The following is a 24,392-nucleotide window of genomic DNA, read 5'->3' as shown; positions in this document are numbered from 1 at the left end:
CCTTTAGAAAAACTGTTTGCAAAATCATAAGGATGTAAAGGATACATATTGTGATGCAACATGTATTTTCAGTGTGCTCCAACTCACTTAAGGACAGTGCTTAGTAAGCTAAAGGCAGGGGACACACCTCTTCTTTAACACAAGAGGCAACATAAAAAGCCCTACAACATCACAGAAAAGAGAGCACCTATGTGTACATCTCTCCTACAACAACTGGGCTCTTAGAAGCCAGATCTATTCATCTCTTCTACAGGAGCATTGATTCTGGGGGTGCAAAGCTTCCTGTTGATGGGATAGATCCCCACCATTCGCCACAAGTCTGTCATGTTACCAGGAGTCTCTCCATTCCCATGCTCTCTCTTAGCTATGAGTGTGACACATCTATGACTCATCTGGGTGGAGATGATGTCACAGAAGCCATCCTCACCTGGAGGTACATTGTATGCATATCTGTAACACACATGTTAAATGTGTGTACATATGTTGCTTACTCAAAGATTTACACAATCATAATCATCCAGGAATGGATGATGTGAGCTTTCAGATGGTTAAGGTAAGCAACCTGCTTTATCCATTGTCCTGTGTGGAGCACCTTATTGTTAATGAACAATAGACAGTACTGTACCTCCTGAAGCGCGAAAGCATGTCTTTGTCCATGTGTGTATACTGTCTCTAGAACGTGTTTTCTCTTTTTCACCCTATTTTCTTGATCAAGGGGGGACTGAAATTGAAATTATTCATCTCTGGATAAATGTCAGAGGTTTTACAAAAAGCGCAAGGATTTTGCAACTCCGCATAATAAGTGGATTGGGAACATTGTGGGCCAGACCTTGACTCCGTGTTTAATAGTGTGTAATTTTTAGCTTCCAGGATAAATGCCTAAATTAATCACTCACCTTTTAAGGTATTCCTTCCCAGTACCTTTCAAAAGATGTTTAAAAGTAATTACACATTTAGTCACACAAAATGCTGGAAGGCAGCACACTGTAAGGAGTTATATTCACTTCTCTTTGTGACCAGTTATTGCCACAGAACCGATACCAAAAATGAAATAGATTATGATCTATTTCATAGTTCTTTAATGAATTAGAACCTAATTAAAATTTTGAATTATATATGAAGAATAATAGCCTAGGAACTAGTAATTTTATTATCCTCATTACGTAAATGGAAAGAAAATCTTACTTGAAAGAAACAGTGCTATTAGAACAGCACTAATTCATGATTTTATAATGTGCATGTTTGTAGAGATAAATACATTTGTATATGTGTCGATATTTTATTCTTCAATGTTTGTATTTAAAAAAGTAACAAATATATGTAACAGTACAATGCAATATCGGCCAGTTATAGTGCTACATTATGTTTGTTAGTTACACTAACAATGCCCATTGATGAGGTTGAGGTTTTTTCCAATAGGGAAACATTTGCACCCTATGCTGTGGACAAAAGAAATGCATGGAGTTTAGTGAACAGGTTACGAGATTAAAGATTTAAGATTTAAGACACAACTTAAAACATTTTTTCTATTGCACACAGGACCATTATATTAATTTTCCGGCAAGTCTATCAGATAGTATTGCAATGAATGCCATCAACACATTAAATTGCCTATTTCCATGAGTCAAATTCTTTTGTTGTTATTTTTTTCTATACACATCACATACAAAACAATTATTCCTGTGTTTCACCAGCACCTACCTGGTCAAGCATATATTTCTCTGGTCTCCCTTCTTATTTATCTTAATCTCAAGTGAAAAAAGTGTTTGTATGCATTTAAAGGCTTATTTGGGGAAAGAAAACTCAGTAATGGTTTCAGATCTCTCTGAATGACAAATGAAAAAAGAGTTATAAGCAAAAATTCCTGCCTATTAAAGGGCTTTGGCTCCTCATCAGACCATGAAATTACCTCATTTAGTCAAACGTGAGAGCTAATTGGGTGTGGTTAAAATACCAGCCCACAGAATACTTCAGTTTCTATTGCTATTATCAAACATATTTGATTAGTGATTACATTAAATAAACCAACAATTCTGCAAAAAAGCAATAAAACAATACTTTACAGATATTAATGTACCATATAAAAAAGTAGTTTTGTGGCTCTTGTCATTCAAAATGACCAGTTTATTTCATATTCATATGAATTCATTTGACGTTTTACTGCATTAAAGTATCAGATGAGCATGCTTAACACTTTCACACAACAAACCTTTAAAAGAGAAGGCTTTTAAATGGTTGGTTAAACACCAAGGTTTATGAGATGTATAACTAAAAATTCTTTCTCCAGCACAGGTGACAGAATATTCTAATCTTCACAAAGCTGAGAAATTTTACTTACAGTATAGCTTTCAATGTTTATTTTGTTTAGTTTTCTCTTCAAGAAACAACAAACATTTGAGCTGGAAGAATGCCTAATTTGAATTCTTCCTGATAGCCAGAAAGCAGAAACATTTTCTGTTTATTCTGCTCCAAAGGCTCTTGTTCAGAGGTCAATGATGTAATTGTTATGGAAATGGCAATGCTTGACTTTTCCCACATTGATGTAAAGGCAAGGGCAAGGACAGTGTATAATTTGCTTTTTGTAAATGCAAAGATTGATGTTCATTTATCACATGTTTTCCGTATTTAACTTGCAAGGATAGATTCGTTCCAAAAAGGAAAGTAGAATTTAGAGGGTTACTCAGGGCAAGGTGGGGGTGAGATGATCATACAGCTCTTTGCAAAGACAGAGTGAACACACACTGAATATCAAACCCACCTATCCCATATTATTATTTATGTACTGTAGCATTAGGTACATGCCCTTTGCCAGAAATTGTATTCAATATTTTCTCTCTTAAACCTTTGTTTACTCAGCATGCCAGTTAAAGATGTGGAACAGTGGAACATACTGTACATGTTACATAATTTCATACTTTCTAAATACGTGCTGAATTCAGAGGTTGTACATTAAGGATAATTTAGACTTCTTCCTCCAATAAACAGTGTACAGTATTGCTTAAATACACTCTGAAAAAAGGGTAGCTCATGCATTTATATTTATTTTTTTTACATTTTTATATCAGCTATCTATTGAAGTTGCACATTTCAACATGGTGGTATTTGAGAATGTGTTCTAATTAGAATTCTAATGAGTTATTTTCAAGTTATTCCATAGTCTTGTACATATTGGAAGCAAATGGCACCAAGATCCACTTGTGAAGCAAGTTTCTGTCAGTATGAACAGCCATGTCCAACATTTTATCCGTGTGAATACCAGTTACCAGACACTGATTTTTATTTTGTCAGAATCCAATTAAAACCTGCAGTATTCTAGTCACAGTGGTGCTCAAGACTGGTACTGGTCCCAGTCGTAATGAGTTCAGACCAGCACATAGCCGTATGAAACAGTAATATAATAATGCAATGTTCTGTTCTGAAAAATAAGTCCCTTTGAATGACAAAAACTCATTTCTGCTAAAAATGTATTCAACCTCTGAGGAGCACAAGAAGATAAAATATCTAAACACTTGGTAGCTCTCTCATGCCCCTTCCGTACCTCCGATTGTTTCCATAGAAACAGGGGTCCAAAATAAACGTGATATGGGAAGGACAGGATGTATATGAATGGTATATTGATGGATTTAATTTTTTTTTCAAATGCCAGCATTTGCGTTCTAAATAAGATGCCTTTTCTGAGAACAGGAATACCAAGTTGAGTTATATTCACATTCAATAATTAAATATATGCAGAAGTATTTTAATGAAGATAAATATTTATCACATACAGAGGTATATAAGAAAATATTAAGGACATACTGTATACAATTGTGTTGAGCAGGATAAGATGGGCCAAGTGATTCAGCTAAGCTGTGGTTCAGCTTAGGTAATGTCACTAGCTGACTGTGACCATGGTTTTCCATGAAAAAGCATATAATCGGGAATGAAGCACCCATACAAAATTGAATCCAGTACTTATAGACTATTATGTCTCATTATTGTTACATTTAAGCTTATAGTGCTTAACTAGAGGATCATCTATATGCTGAAAGGATTGCAAGGGCTAGTCGTCATTTAAAGAAAGAGTCAGAGTCCTTTTGAAAAAAGCAACAGCATTATAATATAAAGCATATAATCCATCTCTTGGGCCTAGTATTTCGCGTCTGCAGAGTAAATAAAAAACTACCTGTAGTAAGACCTAGAAAATATATTCCTGTTATGGATTCAGACCAGAGAAAAACACTTAATCGAATGCATGGTTGGATCCTCAGGTCAATTAGCAATATGATGATCTAGACAGGCTGAACAGCCTCATCCCACTTGTACGTTTTGTTGTGCTCTTATGGTAGAATACTATCAGGCCCTGGAGGTTGTATCTTAAGCGTGTCTAGTACCAGTAACATTTCTGCCTCGTCAATGCAAATACTATTTAAGACTGCACTTTGTCTTTCCTCAGCCTGAGGCATGTTGCCTACTGTATTTCTTCCTTGGTGAACACCACAGGGAAATGTTCATTTAATACACTAGCTATTTCCCTTTCATCTTCAAAATGTTTCCATTATTATTTCTGATTTACTTTAGCCTTTACTGTTCTTTTGCTGACAAAAGTGCTGAAAAAAAGTATTTTGCCAACATTGCTACTGTATATGCTTTTCTACCTTTTGCTTGGTCTTTCTAATTTCTATTTTGCATTGTACTTGCAATTAATTTTCCCCCTTTTTCATTTAGGCAGTGACTTTTTTTTATAATATTTCAAAAGCTTTCTCCTTATATTTTTACTACCGATCCACTAAATTAGAATCTATAGAAGGCTGTCATTTATTCTACTAATTGATATCTTATCATACTGCATTCTACTTCTCTGAACTTCCATATCATTGTTTCATAGTCTTCTCTCCTGAAATTGTAAATCTTTGTTTTGGGCCCTATATGTAAAAGTTTCACAGTTTTCTAACAGATCTCTCACCTCTGTTTTTCTTACTCTAGTTTAGTGGTTTGAAAAGTCTAGATCAATACAGGCATTCCCTGTAGGAAGATCCCTGACAATCTGAAAGTAGTCATTAGAAATGTCTTCCATTTCAGTTTCAGCTACTGACGTCCCTGTTGACTTTTCCCTGTCTATGTGAAGAAAATTAAAACCTTTCAAAATAACCACTCCTTCCTTTCCTTATATACTTCTGCCGCTGTTCTATAAACTGGTATCTGAATTGGATGGGAAATGTTCTTACTGTTCTGTACACAGTAAACAAAATGTTTCATAAAGAGTACACCTTGTGTTTCAGCGCCAATAGATTATTCGACTTTGGGGTTAGGTTTGCAAAAATCTTTTTTTTGTTTTTTAATCACCACAAATTCTACCTGCCACCTTACCAAAATATTTGTAATACACTTTAACACTGTTTTCATAATTATATTCATGAAATGGAAGAACTACTGTATACTTTTTACAATAATTAGAACTTTTTTTTGCTAATCGGCATTCTCAGCATTTGGACCACCAGAAATATGCCACAATGCACTGCCACAGATGTCTAATTTGGCTTTCTGGAATGTAATACTGTACTACCACCATAACCTATATGTAATCCTGAAATATCCAGGCTGTCATCTCGGGAACTCTGTGGACTACATGTTGCGGATGATAACATTCTTTTTTGCTTGACCCAAGTTCTATAAAAGCTCTATCTCCTTACTGTAAGGGACTGATTCATTTCCAGCTCTGACTCACTCTGCTCAGGGTGCTCCTTTTGGATACTGCAGCAATTACATTATAAATATGAAGTGATGGCAAGCAAGTCCTCACATAAATTGTCATGACAAATTATTATAATATAAATCCAAGACACCAACATAGGAAATGTAGCTCATGCTTTTTTTAGGAACACATACTATTTACAATTGTCACACATGGTATTTTTTGTGTTCAAATTAATCCAAACAAGTAGTCTACCAAATACCTGAAACCTGTTCCAGCACTTTTTAGACACCCATTACAGACGCTACAAGAACACAGGCAAGTTTGAAAAAGTTTTTAAGCGAAAAAAATAAATCCCCCCAGTGCCTGAGAAATATTTCAAGAAATCCCCCCAGCGCCTGTGTAGGCCAGCCTAGAAGCCTAATAAATAGATTATAAAGATTTATCTTTAAACATGTTTATATCATATATAATGCTGTAGTAGTTCTTATTGATTGCTCTTTTTATCGAAAAGTCTTTACCTCAGAAAATGGACTGTATAAAATGAAGCTGAACACTTTGAAAAAGACAAAAATTATGCAGTCCATTTTTAATTCATGCTTTACTGACAACCCTAGAGCACAGTGCGTTCCGGCTGTGCGCACCTGGCTAGGTTATTGGCTTCATTAGCAAGCCTGAGGTTTCTGACCTTTTTTCCTCTGGCTTATCCCTTCCAGTTTATCTCTACAAACCAGAGAGTAACTCAGTCCTCTTGCCAGACATGAAATGCAGGGGGGTGCACAGAATTGATTTATTCTGACCTTTAGTACTGTACAGCCTGGTGTGAAAGAATTGAAATTTTCTTAATCTAAAAATGAAATGTGATCTCTGTTATATAAATGAGCTCAAGTGCACATCACATGGGCTCACCTCTATCAATTTAAACCTTACTTCTTGACTTTTTTTTTGCTTTTTAATCTGGGATTTACAAACCTTAGGTGTTTATCTTTGAAAGTCCGGCTTTGCGACAAATATTTCTAACTGATCTGATTTCCTCCTATTAGCTAACTATAATAAGTTCCCCACAAGCAAATGTGTTGCTTGTAGCACCATCTGTTTAAGAATAACAAAAATTTTCTGTACTCTTTGCACTGCTGCATGACATTTCCGATGGTCCGTTTCTTATGCATAAAACATTTATCGTGTCTTATTTTCTTTCCTTCCCTCTTTCTCCCTGTTTCCCGAGGCTCTAATCTGTAGCTCATTTGCAGCAACCCATTGTAAAAGATGACTCCCTTGGGACAGATAGGGTGTAGGTATAACGTATCTAACTACAGACTTGCTATTAAGGCCTTAGCAAAAGTAAAGTATAATATCTCCAACTCTAGAGCAGGGGGTCACTGATTCAGGTCGTGACCAGGCATAATACATAGGTGGAACAAAGTTTAATTCTTCGCAGCTGATTCAGAGTTTGGAGTTAGTCTCATCCCTCAAGTCAACTAACTACTGGGTTCAGATTATTATGTACAGTATTATGCTCAGTTCATTTGTATGCCCAAGCTTTGCTGATCATCCTCAGTGCCTGTGTGCTCAAAGCCAAGCTTCCATTAAACAGGGGAGATGCAAACCCCATCTGGCTGGATATGTGTGAAGACAATGACTACAAAACATTGGGCTGTTTGGGCTATTGGGCTATTTACTCTTCATCCAGAGCTTCTCAGTACCTCTGAGTCCCAACTGGGGACAATAAATAACCAGACTAGTGACTAGATTTATACCAAGCAATTTTCATTAGATTAAATTAATGAAGTACCATCTATCATACTGCTCTCTTTAAACACCAAACCTTCTTAATACTAATGCAGAGCCATTGAACCCCAGAGCACAAGGTACTGATTTACCACTAAGAACTTCCCAAAGCAGCCTGTAATTACCAAACCACCTATTGTGCAGCCAGGTCAGTAGTCAATTTTAGTTGCCTGTTAGATTCAGTGACATTTGTAACTCTGGCATGGGTAAAGGGATGAGGCAGACAGCAGAACCCCAAAAAAATGTATACATTGTACTATAATGAGGTCTCATATAACAATCAATACAGGCACCATGAGACACTTGCAAACACAGCTGATTGTTGTATATGATGTATAACATAGACAGCCCTTCTATTTCATAGTGATTTATTCACCATTGAGACAATTAAGAAAACATGCTCGGCTAGTTAATCAAGAGCATTTAATACAGTAAATCAATGCAATGATTTTGTAGTTTACCATGACAACAAGGCTTATACCGTATATAAACACTGACTGATCTCAGAATAAAAACATAAATTGATACCCTTGCCTTATGTCACTTGTCCTGCAGTGAGCTGTACAAGCAGAACTTAAATCTGCAACAAAAATGTATTTTGTTATAAAACATCTACTAAATTCCAGACCCTTCCCAAACAAAGACTTAATGTCTTTCGTTTTCTTGACAGAATCCAATACAAAGCAGATTGTGATTAGAACTTTTAAAAGAAATAAAACAATATTATCTTTTAATTTATTTTCCATACAAATACAACTTGGTTCACATATATTTGTAGTTTTGTCCCTGTAAGAGGACCTGTACAGAACGTTAAAGTTTCCACAGTATGAAAAGACACTTTACTTGCTGAAAAAAACAAACAGTTTCATTCGGCAAACCTCAAAGCTCCTCAGGACAAGGAAGAAGACACTCATACTTTCCCCTGAGGAAAAATGAGAGGAGCAGCTGCAAATACAGAAAAAAATCTTATAGAACTATTTGAGTGATGAAGCTGGGAAAAACAACAGATGAGGTTTATTCCTCTATATAAAGTTTAAAAAAAAAGATGAAAAGAAAGGCACATCTTTAGTTATGGCCTCAGTCCCTATCAAGTCTCAGTCCCTTGTTAAGTAAGTCTTGTAGGCTACCAAACACTGAGGCAACATACTGGTGATGAGTTACAGGATCCATTGTAAAGATCCAGCTTTAATCATTTGAATGCCATCAAAATGATCTTTAAAATCCATTCCAGATGCCTCCCTGCAAGCCTGTGGGATAACAGGGACATACTGAAGTTTATTTTGTTGATGTTTATAGTGCTGGTTTGGTTTGGTAAATTAATATTATGGGATTATATACATTGATAAAACAGAATGATCCCTTAGAGATAAGTGATGTGGTTTAAATTAAATTCACCAATATTTACTTTGAATAGTTCTTTTAAAGACTTGAGACAAATTATTCAAATAAACCCACAAAAGTTTCAAATTGACTGATTAGAAATAAATAATTCATACCAAATTTGTGACGCATATGTCAGTGAGTATATACCTGCACAAACAATTGTGATCAGGTTTAGGATTATGTTGTTAACATAACAACATGACAGAGGATTAAAGTGGTTTATTGTGATGAAAAAAAGTTCATTACGAAAAGGAAGAAAAAAGAAACGTATGCAGTAAGTGTGCAATCTGTTTGAAAAAAATGTTAAACTAAGTTAAAATATTAAATGTTGATAATGAAGCTCAGGCTGTCCTGCCACAACATCACGATGATTGATAAGAAAACTCTTTCACGGATTCCCCAGAGTTACTAACATTAAGATTTAAGTACGTGGTCAATACAAGCTAAAGGAATGTGTAAAAAGAACGATGTTATTCTTCAATAGCGTTATTTTATTCACAACGCATGAAGTAGTTCAGGTAGGTAGCTGCGTCAGCATGCATAGTCTGCAAAGGAACAAGTAATAGGTTTATTCCCTGCTGAAAGGAGAAGAAAGGAAACACAACGTTTCGGCTGTGAAGCCTTCTTCAGGTGTGAGCCTTCACAGCCGAAACGTTGCGTTTTCTCTCTTCTCTTTTCAGCATGGAATAAACCTATTACTTGTTCTGCCAGCATTAACACTGAAGAACTGAAGTAAACTTAATGGCAAGTTTTTTTTTAAAAAAGAACAACTTATGTGATTATTATTTCCAATTTGATCATTATTATTAACTTTTATTATCTTTCTTAACATATTCATGCTAAGTAACAGTAACTCATCAGGCAAAATAGCTCTGCGTCAATTCAAACAGATACTAAGATTCTCTGACTTGAATTTGCTGCAAGCTGATATTTAACGATTTCCATTATCTTTGAATTTTATTCCTATTAAGGAAAAACAGAAGTGGATGTAATGACACAGAAAGGCATAATTCTCTCATCATCAAGTATTACTCTTATATAAAAGAGTCATTGGTTAAAACTAGTATAAAATACTACATTTTTACAGTTTAAAACAGATATACACTCTATTTATTGACAGGGCCTTTAATCCTTAAGAAAATGAAAGGACTAATCAAAGAAGGACTTGTAATATAAAAACTGGAAAAGCAGGATTATTAAACCTGTGGTTTTGACATATTTCAATATTGTTATCATGATAATTCCTTTCATATTAGAAGAAGTATCTTTGTTATTACTAATATAACTTCACATTTATTTTACAAATACACTGATTATTGTCTCCCTGGAGTGTGATAAAATTAAACCAGAATGAAGAAAATATGAAAAATACCCCCATTCGAGGTCCATCTTTAGAGACAGAAAAGCTATTTGTGTTATTGAATCTTACAGTAAGATGAAAAGATTGTCACTCATTGTGCTCATCTCCATAAATCACAACAGGATTGTATTTAAAAAGCTGACATTTGTTATGACTAGAGCTGAATGAATGCTAAGCTCGGATCTCAAAGAGTTTACTTTGAAAACAGATGGTCAATTTGAAATTCAAAAAAATTGATTTAGTTTTCTTTCAGCCATCAAATTGATATTCAATAATTACATGACAAGAAGGCAACCCATTCCTTAATGTTTTTATATACTAAAAATATAAAAGTTTGTCCAATTAAGTGGCGTAATTTATTTGTCTTCTTTGTATGTGTGTATATACAGCATATATAATAGCTATCATTCAAGAAACATCTTTCTTTTTATGGAACAAAGCCTGTTGTGGTGTTATTAAAAAGCTTGTAGTCTCTACATATGTATTTATATATTGGAAATGAATATTAATTAGCTCTTTAAGATTCACTATGTTGAAGAGTCGGAACAATGAAAAGAGAATTGCATCCCTGTCTTTCATGCATAAGTAGCGCAACTTTACGAAGGCTTATGAGCCCATTAATTATGACTTCATACATGAAAAAGGCAGAAATAAAGAGTCTCTTCAGGAAGGTCTTCCTTTTCAACACAGTGAATTAATTTTAAGTAAATCATGCCCCTAATATTCTGTTTATTGTTTAATTTGAAGCAAACATCTTGATCATATTGTCTGACACTTTTGCACACTGAAATCAAAAGGCCCAGTTTTTGTACACTCTGATGTACATCGATGACTTGGCAATCAGAATTTCTTTTTTACAAGCCTGGAGCACACAGGAGCTACACATTGCTCACATTTATGGTTTGTGAGAAGGAATACACAGGTTATACTGTATGAGGGAGAGACAAATAGAAAAAAAAACTGCAATACAGAACTCTACAGCATAGTAACAAAATATTTAAAGTCGATGAACCAGGTTATAGTAATAATACAAACGTCAAACTCCTAAAAATGCCTATAACAGAGCAAATAAAAACATACCCAATTTCTACGGCCAGTTTCACTAATTTGACAGTTTAGGAAAGCCACTGTGTAGTGACACTGGAAAAAAACAGCAGGCAAGCAGGAATGCACTAATTCAAATCAATAATAAACTGAATGGATTCTTGAATGTACAGTAAGTCTTTGGTTTTACACAAGCTATATGCATAACTCTTATTGAAATCTTGATTTCCTGTACTTTTTTCACATCTCGCTGCTGCACTCCTTTACCAAAGCGGAGGAGCACTTTTGAGCGGGCCTATCTTTGAAGAAATACGGCACGCACTCCTGACGGCATGCGGAAGATGAAAAATGACTTCAAGAAGCTTAAGGATTACTTGCTAAATCTATCTAGCCAAGATTATATCAAAATGAAAGAGAACAAAATTAGATTTCAAATTATTTTTCTTCCCCTCCTTGGCAGCGTTTTTTCATATTAAAGGTCACATGGGTCAATAACATACCGCTTTCAAGATATCCCTTTTTTATACAAACATTCCCCATATGGAGGCCCTGCCTTTCTCTGTTCCCTTTTAATGATTTCATCATCCCCAGGCCTGATAAGTTGTCACATTTGTGACACAGAGACATTTTCTCATCTGTCACCCACTCCTGACTCTCATCTCTATCTCTGTCAGGAGATTTCAAGTCTAAATTTTGACTTGCAAAGTCAGGGAGTATCTGAAGCTGCAGTGAAGTATTTGTAAGAGCTAGTAGCAGGTTGGTGGTATCTAAAAAAGGGATTTCATACAGCCTTTTGATTTATCTATAGACGTGTGTCTCATTTCGGAATGATATGGAAATCACTCAGCTCATTAATCTGCCTTATGACATTTGAGAATGTTCTGACTGGGTGATGTGGGTTGGGGTTGTTCGACAACAGGGTTTTCACTTACTTTTTGTCTCTGTCACCGACTACAGTACCTATACCGAGCCCGGTAGGGCCAGATGCAGACGGTCTTGAATTCTGTCCTATATTTAAGTTAATGGTGCCGTAGTATCGACAATTTTAAAAAACACATTACACTGCTAGATTTTTTAAAGAAAAACATACTGCATATTGTTATTTACTGTTAAACTGCTTCAGGTTTCCCAATAACGAGATAGGAATTTACAGCAGTCAGCCCCCTGCTAAAACCCACAGTAAATGTTGATAAAGGAATGTATAAAGTTTCCTTATAGCCACAAACTCCAGTTAGGGAAGCACAATTAAAATAGTCTAAGTTTCACATCAGTAGTTCTTTTGACACTATTTACAATTTAAATAACAGATAGATTTGTGGTTTCAGTAGTATATTTCTCCTTGGAATTCATTATTTAGCTGAAGCCATATAAATGTATTTTAAAAACCTGATGGTCTGTGTCTGGTATTGAATTGAGGCAAATTGTTCATAAAAGTTGACGAAGAATCTGCATTGCCATTCAAAAATACTATTTTAGTTAACGCAAGGACAGAGAATAATATGACTATGCCCTGCCTGCATAATGAAGTTCAACAGGTTGTATCAGCATGATCAAAAATATCCAGGCTATAAGAAAAACTGCCTAAAGGATGAGCTTTTCTGCTTCAACAATCAGCCGACTAGTCCAGAGAACCCAGGAAACTGGCTTTCTGTATTACAGGCCATATCCTGGAAGGTACAGGGTCACGACACTATCCCAGGACCGCCACATTCATGCTTGCCATCTGCATAAAAAGATCACTATGCTTCTAGGCTAACCAATGATAACATGTTGACAGCTGAGAAACTAGATTGTCATCTTCTGGGGGCCAGAGATAGCATCAGAGATCTTCTGAGGTGGCAGCAGAGAGAGTGTTGGCGTGTATCATGCATTGCTGAGTACTGTATGGCCCAGAAAACATAAGTGCAGACGTTATGGCTCACATTATGCTGACTGTTGCAGCCAGATCTAGCCAATCAGCACAGTGGAAGATTTGTGGTGGTGGTGGTGGAGGGGAGGAATTGGTGGTGGTGGAGGGGAGTTGGTGGTGGTGGAGGGGAGTCCCCATTACCTGTAAAGCGCTTTGAGTGGAGTGTCCAGAAAAGCGCTATATAAGTGTAAGCAATTATTATTATTATTATTATTTGCTAAGACCTGGGGAGGATTCTTCTTTAACACCAGAATGTGTTGTTTGATGTAGATTTAAGGACAAGTTAACTGCTCAGTTATTTATTGTCCTTGGGACAACTTTTAAACTCCGACAAGCCATTTCAGAAATGGCAACATTCTTGTTCGACAATGCAACACCACCCAGTGCAAGGCTAACAATTCCAAGACTTCGGCAAGAGGTCTTGTCATGGTCAGCCCTTCTTTCTGAAATGAGTACAACCACTAATCCAATCAACTAGTCACCTGTGCCATTGACAGCAGATCACTGCCACTGGCTGACTGACGTTTGTCAGTAGGATCTGCACAGCAAGAGCAGAAGAATGTCGCAAAGTGGTCTGTCTAGGATCTGTAAGCCAACAACATCAGGACTGTTAATCTTCAGGGAAATCAGATCTGATAATAAATTAGTGCTTGGAATTTGACCGTTTGACCCAAAACATACTAAAAATTTACCACAATTCTACGATCTGTATTACTGATACACTTTGTTTTTGCAATTATGTTTTCTATCTACATTTAAAGTTTGTGAATAAATCCATCAGACCCGGGCATTGCTCTTCTTTTATGGATCAATATTCTATTGACACCAGGTACAGTAAGTCAGAATATTTTAAAACACAATAAGCAGGAATGAAAAGGGATATTCAAAACGACCAGCCTCTAAATGATGTTCTGAAAAGGAAAGGAATGCAGTACTTTAAGTCTGATACGCCTTCTGTATCATGAAACTATAGACTGACAATTTTTACAGGACGTCTGGAAAAACACAGCACTAAGCAAAAAATAGATAAGAGGTCAAGATACAAGAGATTAAAGGTTAAGAGAATATTGATATTTCACTCAACCAAAATGCTTTTTTCACATTTAGTCGAAAGACTTTTTGAAATTGCCCCATGTTTATCAAATTAAGATTAGAATTCAATTCTGCTAAGACTTTTTTTTTTCAAAGAGGAGTAAACATTGCTTTACAAATAATTTTACCACTTGAAATTGTATTGCATCCATACATGTGGCTGACTTACCTGTCACCTTATCTAAGTGATTGGACAATGAAACACTGCCACCTTTCTGACACAGGAGTGTTTGTAATCCCTTCTCAGTTTTAGCTCATTAAATCACCTTTCATAACTCCAAACAAGCAAGCCCATCCTGTTCACATCTAATTTATTGGATTTACTCATTTTGCTAACTTCAAAATATAACGTTTTTCTACATTTTCTTTACCGTGCCGGCATTCACAGAGTTTACATAATAAAGACAAAGTCTCTCTGCATTATCATACAATTAAGTTCAAAGCTTTTAAAGTATTAAGTAAAAGCTGTGAATCCCATGCAGGCACTATAATTTCACTTTTTTAAGGGATAAATAAGAAAAAATAAGAAAAAACTAAATAAGGCTCACAGTATCATGCAGTAAAATGAATTGACGTTATGCAGACAATGATTCGTCTAACAATACGCTTCTAACAAATCAGTGAAAACAGGATGGTTTATTTTAAATTACAGGCATCAGCATACACAGCACATGGCTTTAGGTAATTCTTCATTAAGTGTCTGAAGAATCTGCCAGAAAAAATGTGAAAGTTACAGTATGCCCTAATAGGTTTCAGGAGTGGATTTTTGTGGTTTTTGTGCGAAATTGACATGTTCTTATTTGTGTGGTTTCCTCCCACCTTCCAAAGACAGACTGGCTGTTACACAGTGTCTCAGAATTATCCCTATGTGACAACTGTGTTTGCATTGGTACACTGTAATGCACTAGTGTTCTGTCCAGGGTGTAGTCACACCTTGTGCTTCTTGGACAGGTTCTGAATTGCCATGACACAAACCACGGATAACCTGCCTTCCCATAGTGAACTAATGGCAGTGCACTCCTACACTCAGGAGTAACTCTGCTCTTACAGATTCAGCGTTCCACACACTTGCAAAGAAATTTGATTAGTTTCTTTAACTTTCTGTAATGAAGTGTCTTCCCTTTTTTTACACATGAAAGGATCTTTTTAATTAATGTAACATTGATCTCTCTTATTCTGCAAAGGTGACCTAGATTGAAGGAGAAAAATGTCTCAGAACAAATGAGAGAGAAGATGGTGAAAAATGTGTTAATGGTGACATCTACTGAGTTTCCAAAATAACTGCACTGGAGAAACAACAGAAGAGTCCAGCAGATGTCTAGTCTGATTAGTGGTTCTCTAAAAAAAAAAATTAAATGGGCTTCTATGCATTACAAAGCGAATGCAGAGTACCCAAAATATATACATATATTAATTTAAAATATTTTTAACATGGCATCTTACAAAATAAACAGTTTGAACCAGTGATTGTCGCAATATAGCTATTACCATTATTACCATTATATCATCTATATAGGTCGATTACTGGGGTTTTCTAACTCAGTTCCTGCAGGTCTTCTGGGTTTTTTTCTAAATTATGTAGTTAATTAAGCAATTTAGCTATTTACTTTTAAGCAAGACATATAAAGGATGTTTCTTATTGTCTTTTACCGTGAAATACTCGTAACTAACTCCATTAAAAGCAAAATCATCTATCAAGTGCCTTGAATCAGAGGTATAATTATGCAAGCTAATTCACGAACAACTAGACCAACTACAGTATGTAAATTAGAACTCATGTGGGGGAAAAAACAGATGACACTCAATGTGCACATTGTTCCAACATCGCGCTGTATGTAAGAATGACAGTAGAGAACCCCTGTACTTGAGCTACATAGAGTATAATGGAAATAACTCAGTTAGGTTATATTGTGACAATCACTACCTAAAACCAGTGTGAATTATCTAGTAAGGTGCAACCTTAAAATATTTTAAATTCAAATATATATTTGGTACTCTGCATTCACTTTGTAATGCACAAAAGCCCATATTCATGATTAGAATGCATTACGAACATTTGTGGAAGCTCATCATGTGTACAGTATTAAATACAGTATTTGCTAAGAACAAATATCTATTACCAGATTCCTTTCATACTGAATGACATGTAAACACTAATAAGATTAATTAAAAACACATTAATACCTAATTTATTTTATTGCACTCACCATTACCATTGGTGAGTGTTTTCCAGCTTTCCTTAATGTCAGGAATTCTGATCTAGGCCTGTCTGTATGGATGGCTACCTCCTTAACCTTTAAATATGAAAAAAAAGAAAAAGATTACATGGAAACTGTCACAATCAAAGCTCTTGGGCATTGTTCTTACTCAGAAATGAATGTGCTTCAGTGATTTCAGAGACATTTTTGCAGCCAGTATCGGAAAGGCACACTGATTTCCTTGCCTTTTAAAGTATGCTGTGTAATTCACTTATTGACTCATTTTTCCTTTATGTCCCATCAAAGGTGTTATATTTGATGAATATCGAATGCATAGTGATCTTTGACATCGAGAATGCGACTATTCTGCTGTATTTGGGCAATCAAACTTATTGATAATCTCCATCATGTAAAATTTCAAATTAACACATCTGTGTCTGCTTTAGACACAGTTTTTTTTAAATGTTCACTTGTGTTACAAAAAGAACGTGTTTCTTTTACATTTTCTGTGTTAAGTACTGATTTTTTTTGTGTTCAGTAGCTGATATCTATTCAGTCACTCTGAATATGCAGGTGCATGCACTACATTTCTACCACGTTCAATGGAGGTGTGTTACAATTACTGTAGCTAGAAGGACACAATATAGCACTTTGAGAAAGAACTATCAGATTTACCCCCATCACTTGGTACACATTCTTCTTAAGGTGTCTGAGCCTTTTTCTTCATGGTTAGTAAATCGGTTGACCATGGACATGGTAGTCACCATGATATTCATTTACTGTATAAGCCTTTTAATGTCAGGGATCTTAGAGCTAGAGAGTACTTTGTTTGGGGTGCACAGATAAAGGAAACTATTCTTGGGAAGCTCTCAAATTCACAGTGACACACTTGCTAGAAGGTATTAGCAGATTCTCCATCAGTAACAGGCAGAGAATGCCGTAGCGAGAGGGACTGCGCAGCATCTCACAAAAGCAAAGGGAGTAGCTAGCCAAATAATCTTATCCTTTATTCTCAACAGCTTCACAAATCATTTTGATGCTAATGTATCAGGTCTGGAGCATTTCCATTACCCTTGGCATCAGATTAGCCGGGGTCACTTAATCTTTGTTTGAAAACTAGGCTACGCTATTGATGGTATTTGATTGAGAGACCGCAGAGAACGTGATGCCAAGACAAATATTAAAGTACAGGGTCAGGCAAGACTGTCGTAATTCTCTGAAAGAACCACGAAGTCATGGCTGACATGAATATTCAGGCTGTTATAAGGGGTTGATGTAAGGAGGGCTTTTAAAACGGCGGCGGTATACTTCAACCTGTTGCAAAGTTTTCACATCTGAAAGCTTGTCGGTTAACTCTTTGTTAGCGTGTTAATTTAAGGTTTGCGCATACCAGTACTAAAATATTAAACGGGGATACCACAACCACCTCTTGCCAAGTATGTTACAGTATTTTTAGAAAACAACATTACTTGAGACATATGTAGGGAAAATGATTAATGATGTAAGAAAAAGACCAATGTTACTTTAAAAACAACGTATATGTTGTCATCAAAATATTTAACATTGAATACACCTACAGTAGCTAGCTCCATTACCTGGGCTTCGATACATAGCCTGTTGACGATAGCTGCTGTAGTTTACTTATAGCCAAATGTTATTACTGTGGCGTTTTTGTGCAACTCTTCATAGCACACAGTCGATAGCCTGGATTCCGCAAACGGTCATTGCATTTTTAATTAAATCTGAAGGGCATGGATGGTTTAATTCACCCTGACTAACACTGTGTATTCAGATATTCTCACCCACGCATTTCTTCCAGAACGTTGATATGTGTGAAATAAACTAAAGCAAGGACTGTCTGGTAACGTGACTTCTAATTTAGATTTCCTTTAGTTTCTTACAAATTTCCCAAGAGCCTTTTCCAAAGTCTTACGGTTATTGACATAAAAATTGGCATATGCAATTACAATTTTCGGAATACAGAAACCATCGTATTAAACATTTATTGGCATACCTGGAGATCGGAACGTATGCTGTGTATACATGTGGAAAGGGTGACATCTAGTGGAGAAATGGCACATTGCTGATGACTTTTTTGCAATGACGCCATTTCCAGTCTTCATTACGTACCAATCTTTTTAAAGACCTGTTGAAAACTATTCGATTTTTATTTGATAGAGCGTTTGCCGCAGAACTCTTTTAGAAATTGTTGATTGTAGTAGATTAGTAAATCAGCATCAGTGGATATACAGCTATCTGAAGAGATTGGAAAGATGCAGCACTGTGTCTGGGGGAATAAAGCATTTAGGCACAGGAACGTAACCTTGATAAATCAAGTGTAAATCTATATCGCTCAGAATGTGTTCCTTTTTCATGAAATTCAGATTCAATTATAATGCAACTTTATGCAATCAGGAATGACTGTGAAGAGGAGGAATTATTTATTGTGCCAATTTTAATATGCATCACACACGCAAAAAAAAATCAAAGATTTAAAAAAGGCGACAGATGAAATTGAAATCGTCCTGCAATAAATGTCTTTTAATCCTTTCAAACAATCTAAACAAACTGAGGAAAAGAAAGGTGGAGGAATTACTAAGGAACGGCCATCATAATATGGGTTAATTTGAAAGGTGCTGTACTGTACTTGGAAAATGCACAGGCAGACCACCAAACAAACATTGATCATTTTTGTAAAGCAAACTATGAAAGAGTTCAGAGATGTAGAATTGTTCAGAGATGTAGACTGTGACAGTCGTATCCGTGACTAGATTAAGTAAATCAAATCCTGGAAAGTAGTGGTTGAAATAATTTTAAATCAATTAGGAAACAATAGAGGAAAAAATGCACAAATGAACAACATTAAAAAACAGCTACAAAAAGGCAATACTTTATATTACAAGCTCAAGTAAAAAAGAATATGAGAAAATTCAATAGAAGAAAATTGCACTGGAGGCCAAATTGCATATTTCCAGTTTTACCATTGAGGACTTCAAACTATAGGTTATAGACATTCAAATTAATGGATTTGGATTAAGAACTAATAAATGGATAGAAAGAGTGAATACTCAATATGGGTTGATGTTTTTAGCTAAGTACCACAGGGATCTGTAATGGGACCGCCACTCTTAACTTACATCAATGATTTAGATTCTGGTACAGTCTCTAAAAGTGCCCTCAGATGAAGCTAAAATAGCAGGATTTGCAATTATTTCAAAATATTTAGACAGAATTCAAGATTGTGCAAACATCTGACAATGCAGACTGTTAAAACAATTCACTGGGCTTGAAGCGGTTACTTCTGAAAGAAAGACATGGGTATCTATGTTGACATTTTCATTTTCTAGACAATGCAGGAAACAATACAAATGCAACCAATTTCTAGTGAAAGGTTTAAATTTTAAGGCAAGAGATGGTATGTTAGAATTGTACAATGCATTAGCAATCTGTATGAGAAGAGCCTGAACAGACAGAGATTAGGCAATTTTCCAGTGTTCCTCCAAATATCCCTCTAAAGTTAATGAAATAACCCATGGAAAATGTGACAAGCAAGGCAAAACACTCTTTCCAGTGACTGAAAGCTTTTTAAGCTGTTTTTTTAGACTAGAGCAACCCAGGATCAGATGTGCTGAACACAACCAAGAACTAAAAGTTACCCAGAAGACAAACTTTGAAATATAACTCAGTTTGATAACTTGACAAAATAAGATTAGATTATAACAGATTGCCTATATTGTCAATAACATTGTCATTACAGTATATTGCATAGGGAAAAAGGAATAAAACTCCTGGAGCATATAGACACATAATGCTTGTGTGGGAAGCTGTGTCAGCATGTATGCCACAAGGGAACACGGAGAGGCCAAGCAGAAAGAAAACTGAAAAAACTTTCAAAATGCTGACACACCTCAAGAGGCTTTTCGTCCAGGATAAAAGGGGAAATTTCCCATTTTGTTCTGTAGAAAAGTAACTGTTCATCTGATATGCCCTGTAGTGTGTTTTCACATTTAAAATAGAGGCCAAGGAATTAGTGTTTGCATGTTTCCTCCAAGCGCATTGACCAACCCTTTTAAATCTTCCGTTGGCTCTGTTCATGAGCCACATACAGTACCTTAATGTGGTGACTACTTTGTGTGGTGCACAAAAAAAAATGTATTTTTTTTTTTTACAAAGTGCTGATGGACTGCGAAAGCCCATGCCGAACTATGTAGTGATTTGTGACCATTTTTAACTTTTCATATGTTTTGCCCGGCAAAAAAGAACAAAAAAAAGGGAGACGATGCCAACATCAAATTGAGCTCTAAGCTTACAGTAACGACACTAAAAGTCTAAATACAAGTTCTAAATGGAAGACGTAGTTTAGGTGAAAATACAAAACTTTTTCCATCAGTCCAATTTTGTTCCTACTTCTAAATATAATGGACAATGTCTGAAGGTAAAAGTCTGGCAACACACTCAGAGGAAAGAAGTCAATATTTGTTCCTTACAAAGTACATTGCTTTGCAAAATTAGACTGATGTGATTGTTAGTCAAAAGAGGTGAAGCAAATTCTGCATCTAGAGCAAAAAGTTAAGGAAAGACTCCTGTAAGCTTACTTAACAAAAAAATAAATAAAGGCAGATTGGTGATAAATTAATGACCCGTACACCACAATGGGCCAAGCACATTTCTATGGAAGTATCACATTAACCATCTGGTGACACTGCTGAGTCCTCAGAACATGAAGTGTTGTCTTCAAGTCACTAATGGAGTGGCAGGTGGTCAAGCTTATTCTGGTCAAATGCTTGTGATGAGATCCTTAGCACGTTATTGACATATCAGTTGGTAGTCTACCTGTACAGTTCAGTACACTGGAATTGAAACAATACCATTTACCAAGACAAATATATTAGACAAATACATTTAATGACTTGGAAGATGAAACTGGAACTTGCCAACAGTGCACATTTAACTGTCCCACATGGCGATGAAAACGTCACTAGATGTTCCTTCATGCCAATTCTATGGTCAATGTAACAGTATATATACAGCAACACCAAAGCTGACTTTTCCAACATCTTTCTACTTCTGAGCTCCTAATCAAAAGGTAAGCTTTTCTGAATGAATATTACTGATTGGGGAAAATAACTTGTATATGCTATGTATTATTCTATAGAGTACTTTATGCCTTATTTTTTTCTTAAATACATCTGCTTAGGGCATTTCTGCAAGAAAATACAATAGGTAGCACTCAGAAATGGAGAATTCAAGTGCGAACAACAGTATTTGATGTAATAATTCCCATTTTTTAATAAATGATCACGATTAAAGTCAAAGCCTACGATCAGAATGTAAAATCTAAGAATTACACATGCTAGTCTTTATATGATGGAAATAACACTGCAAGATAACATTCGTAGAATTGCACAGTTCAGTAAATAAAGGCGAGGATTTTCGTCATTAAGCATTTAATACATGGATTTTGGAACTCGTGTTCATTTAGTGAAGGTTATGTAGTACAGGCAGGAGTGAATTGGTATGGTCGGAAGATCTCAGCTGTCATACCATGACCTGCCTGAACAGCTTTCTTCTTTCTGCTGCCAGATAAGAGTAACCCCCCCAAAGTACAACCTCAACAGGTTTAATAAGTAGACCTCACTGGCATGTAGTCATGTCCCTTTCCTTCAGCATCTCCTCCAACCCCCATCTACATGGGAAGCAAGTATCATGAAGAATAGCTTCAACAAGCATTACGCGACCCGAGGCACAGTTGGTTCGTCCAACCACGTACCATTTGTCCAGGGATATTCGAACACTGCAGTATAAATCTGAATACCTGAATGTAATAACTCAACCCTGAGAAACTAATAATCTGCTTCTCGGGGGCTGGCATGGTGTGGTGGGTAAATGGCTTTAAAGTTTACTAAAAGCAATAGCAAGACGAAAAAGAAATAGCGGCGACTGAATTATAGGCATGAGATAATGCATAAAATGTCCATAAAAGCCTTACATATTTGTAAGTTTTAATTATGGAAAAACATAAGATGACAACTAAGGTGCTGTTCAGTTTTAGTCCACCAATCTGCTTTTAAGCAATATTAACCATCATCTGCGCTGTGCTCTGTGGGATGATGTATAATGTACTACATGCACGTTTTTGGTTCTGCTCATACAGCTCTCTGGCAGGACTGGCATTATGGCTCTGTGGTTCCAAGTTTTCTCTCTGCTCGCCCTGCTTGTCCTGTCTTCTCCACCCGTGACTAATGCTGCAGCCAATCAGCATCTCTGCGGGTCTCACTTGGTGGAAGCTCTGTATCTAGTCTGTGGAGAAAAGGGCTTCTTCTACAACCCCAACAAAGCCAAGAGAGACATGGAACCAGTATTGGGTAAGCTGCTTCCCTTTTCTAACCTAAACCTCAAGCAGAATGGTAGAGATATCCCAACCTAGTGAAACATTTTAATACCTTGTTTTTTTTGTATAAAAAGTTAAAGTAATCTAGATACTTGCCTGACAGGGAGATGAACCGAAATCCTATGGTAAGGACTTTGGTAAAACCAATTAAACCCAAGCTACAGCTCTACCACAGCCACTGTATGATAGATTAGTGCTGGCGTGTTAAGTACTGTTTCAGTTCAGTTACTAATTAGGTAGCATTAGTAAATGAAAAATATAAATTTTCTTCATGTGCTATGCGTATTATTGTTAAATGTGTCATATTTCAGTAATTAAGTCCTGGATTACTTGTAGGTTTCCTCACTGGAAAATCTGGACAGGAGAATGAAGTGGACGAATATCAATTCAAGCAACAAGGAGAGATGAAAGTGAAGCGAGGCATAGTTGAACAGTGCTGCCACAAGCCTTGCACCATATATGAACTGGAAAATTACTGCAATTAAAGCCAAGTGATTACCATCGCTCCGCTAAGTTAATGTGATTTAAAATATCCATTTGTTGTTAATTAGGCATTATTCAGAAACATTAAAGATGGACTTCAGTTTTTAAAAAAAAATATATTGTGACAGCATTATTGAATGAATTTCCAACTGCTACAATACTGTTAGCTGGCTTTAAACCTTTTGTCTTAACACTAAATTAAACCATGTACATGTATCCCCCCCAAACAAGACTCCTAGAAACAGCTTGCTCATGGCTTGACAGAAAAAGAAAGATCCCTGAAAAGTTTTGCATCAAGACTTTAATCTTTGGCAACTTCAATTTCTAGATCCAAGATACAATGGCATGAACAACAAGTCAATGGATTGGTTAAAACATTAGCATTCCACCAAACAATATTCTACTCTATAGTATAGTATATAATGGAATATTTTTTGCACTTTGTGATGTACAGTAAACAACTAAAGAGGATACCTAAAATATATATTCAGAATTAAATATGATGCACATATTTGTATGGGGAACAAGGTGTATTAGTATTAGCTATATGGCGAACATAACACTTTTTATCGCAAATGATGCCATTATGTTTTTCAGGGAGTTAAAAATCCCAAATCTTAGTACTGCACTGCTTTGCATTACAGACAGAACACTCTTTTCCAAGACTTTGTGGAAAAAAAGTAAATACATGTTTATAAGAATCCATAAGAATTATCTGAATTTAAAACACATTTCTAACCTTTTAATTAAATCTTAAACCATCTGGGTGTTTTTTATAATTTATAGCAAGACAGGGGGAGTTAGAAGTAAGAGCAATAAATATTTAAAAGAAAATAAAATTCAGATTAGTCCCGACACCAACTTGATAAAATACAGTATAAAGTAAAATAGTTTAGTAAAACTTTGTCAACCAAGAGATACAAAAGAGGGATAACAGCTTCTTTAATCGTCCATTAACACTTTGGTGGCAGAAAAATGAACAGAAAATAATTTAAAATCTATTTACAACACTAGCAAACTAAACCCAAAACACTGTCTACAGAAAGTGTATCTTGGTGCAGCATTTTACA

The 24,392-nt window shown here is 35.8% G+C and overlaps 1 protein-coding gene across 3 annotated transcripts in view; it reads left to right on the top strand.

Moving 5' to 3' along the window:
- The window catches only part of LOC102695073 (insulin-like), a 45,906-nt gene extending 22,372 nt beyond the window's left edge, over nucleotides 1-23,534 (top strand). The window contains exons 1-3 of one of the 3 annotated variants that reach the window (XM_006631714.3): nucleotides 488-553; nucleotides 22,603-22,813; nucleotides 23,176-23,534. In XM_006631714.3, coding sequence (XP_006631777.3) covers nucleotides 524-553; nucleotides 22,603-22,813; nucleotides 23,176-23,324 — 390 coding nt within the window. In that variant the 5' untranslated portion in view covers nucleotides 488-523 and the 3' untranslated portion in view covers nucleotides 23,325-23,534. Of the gene's footprint in view, nucleotides 1-487; nucleotides 554-21,509; nucleotides 21,535-22,602; nucleotides 22,814-23,175 lie in introns of those variants that run through there. The other 2 variants (XM_015349298.2, XM_015349297.2) reach the window with 2 other exon arrangements.
- The last annotated feature ends 858 nt before the right edge of the window (nucleotides 23,535-24,392 follow it).

Source organism: Lepisosteus oculatus, chromosome 11, assembly GCF_040954835.1.
Source record: "Lepisosteus oculatus isolate fLepOcu1 chromosome 11, fLepOcu1.hap2, whole genome shotgun sequence".
Classification (NCBI taxonomy): Eukaryota; Metazoa; Chordata; class Actinopteri; order Semionotiformes; family Lepisosteidae; genus Lepisosteus; species Lepisosteus oculatus.
This window is presented reverse-complemented; position numbering and strand designations above follow the sequence as displayed.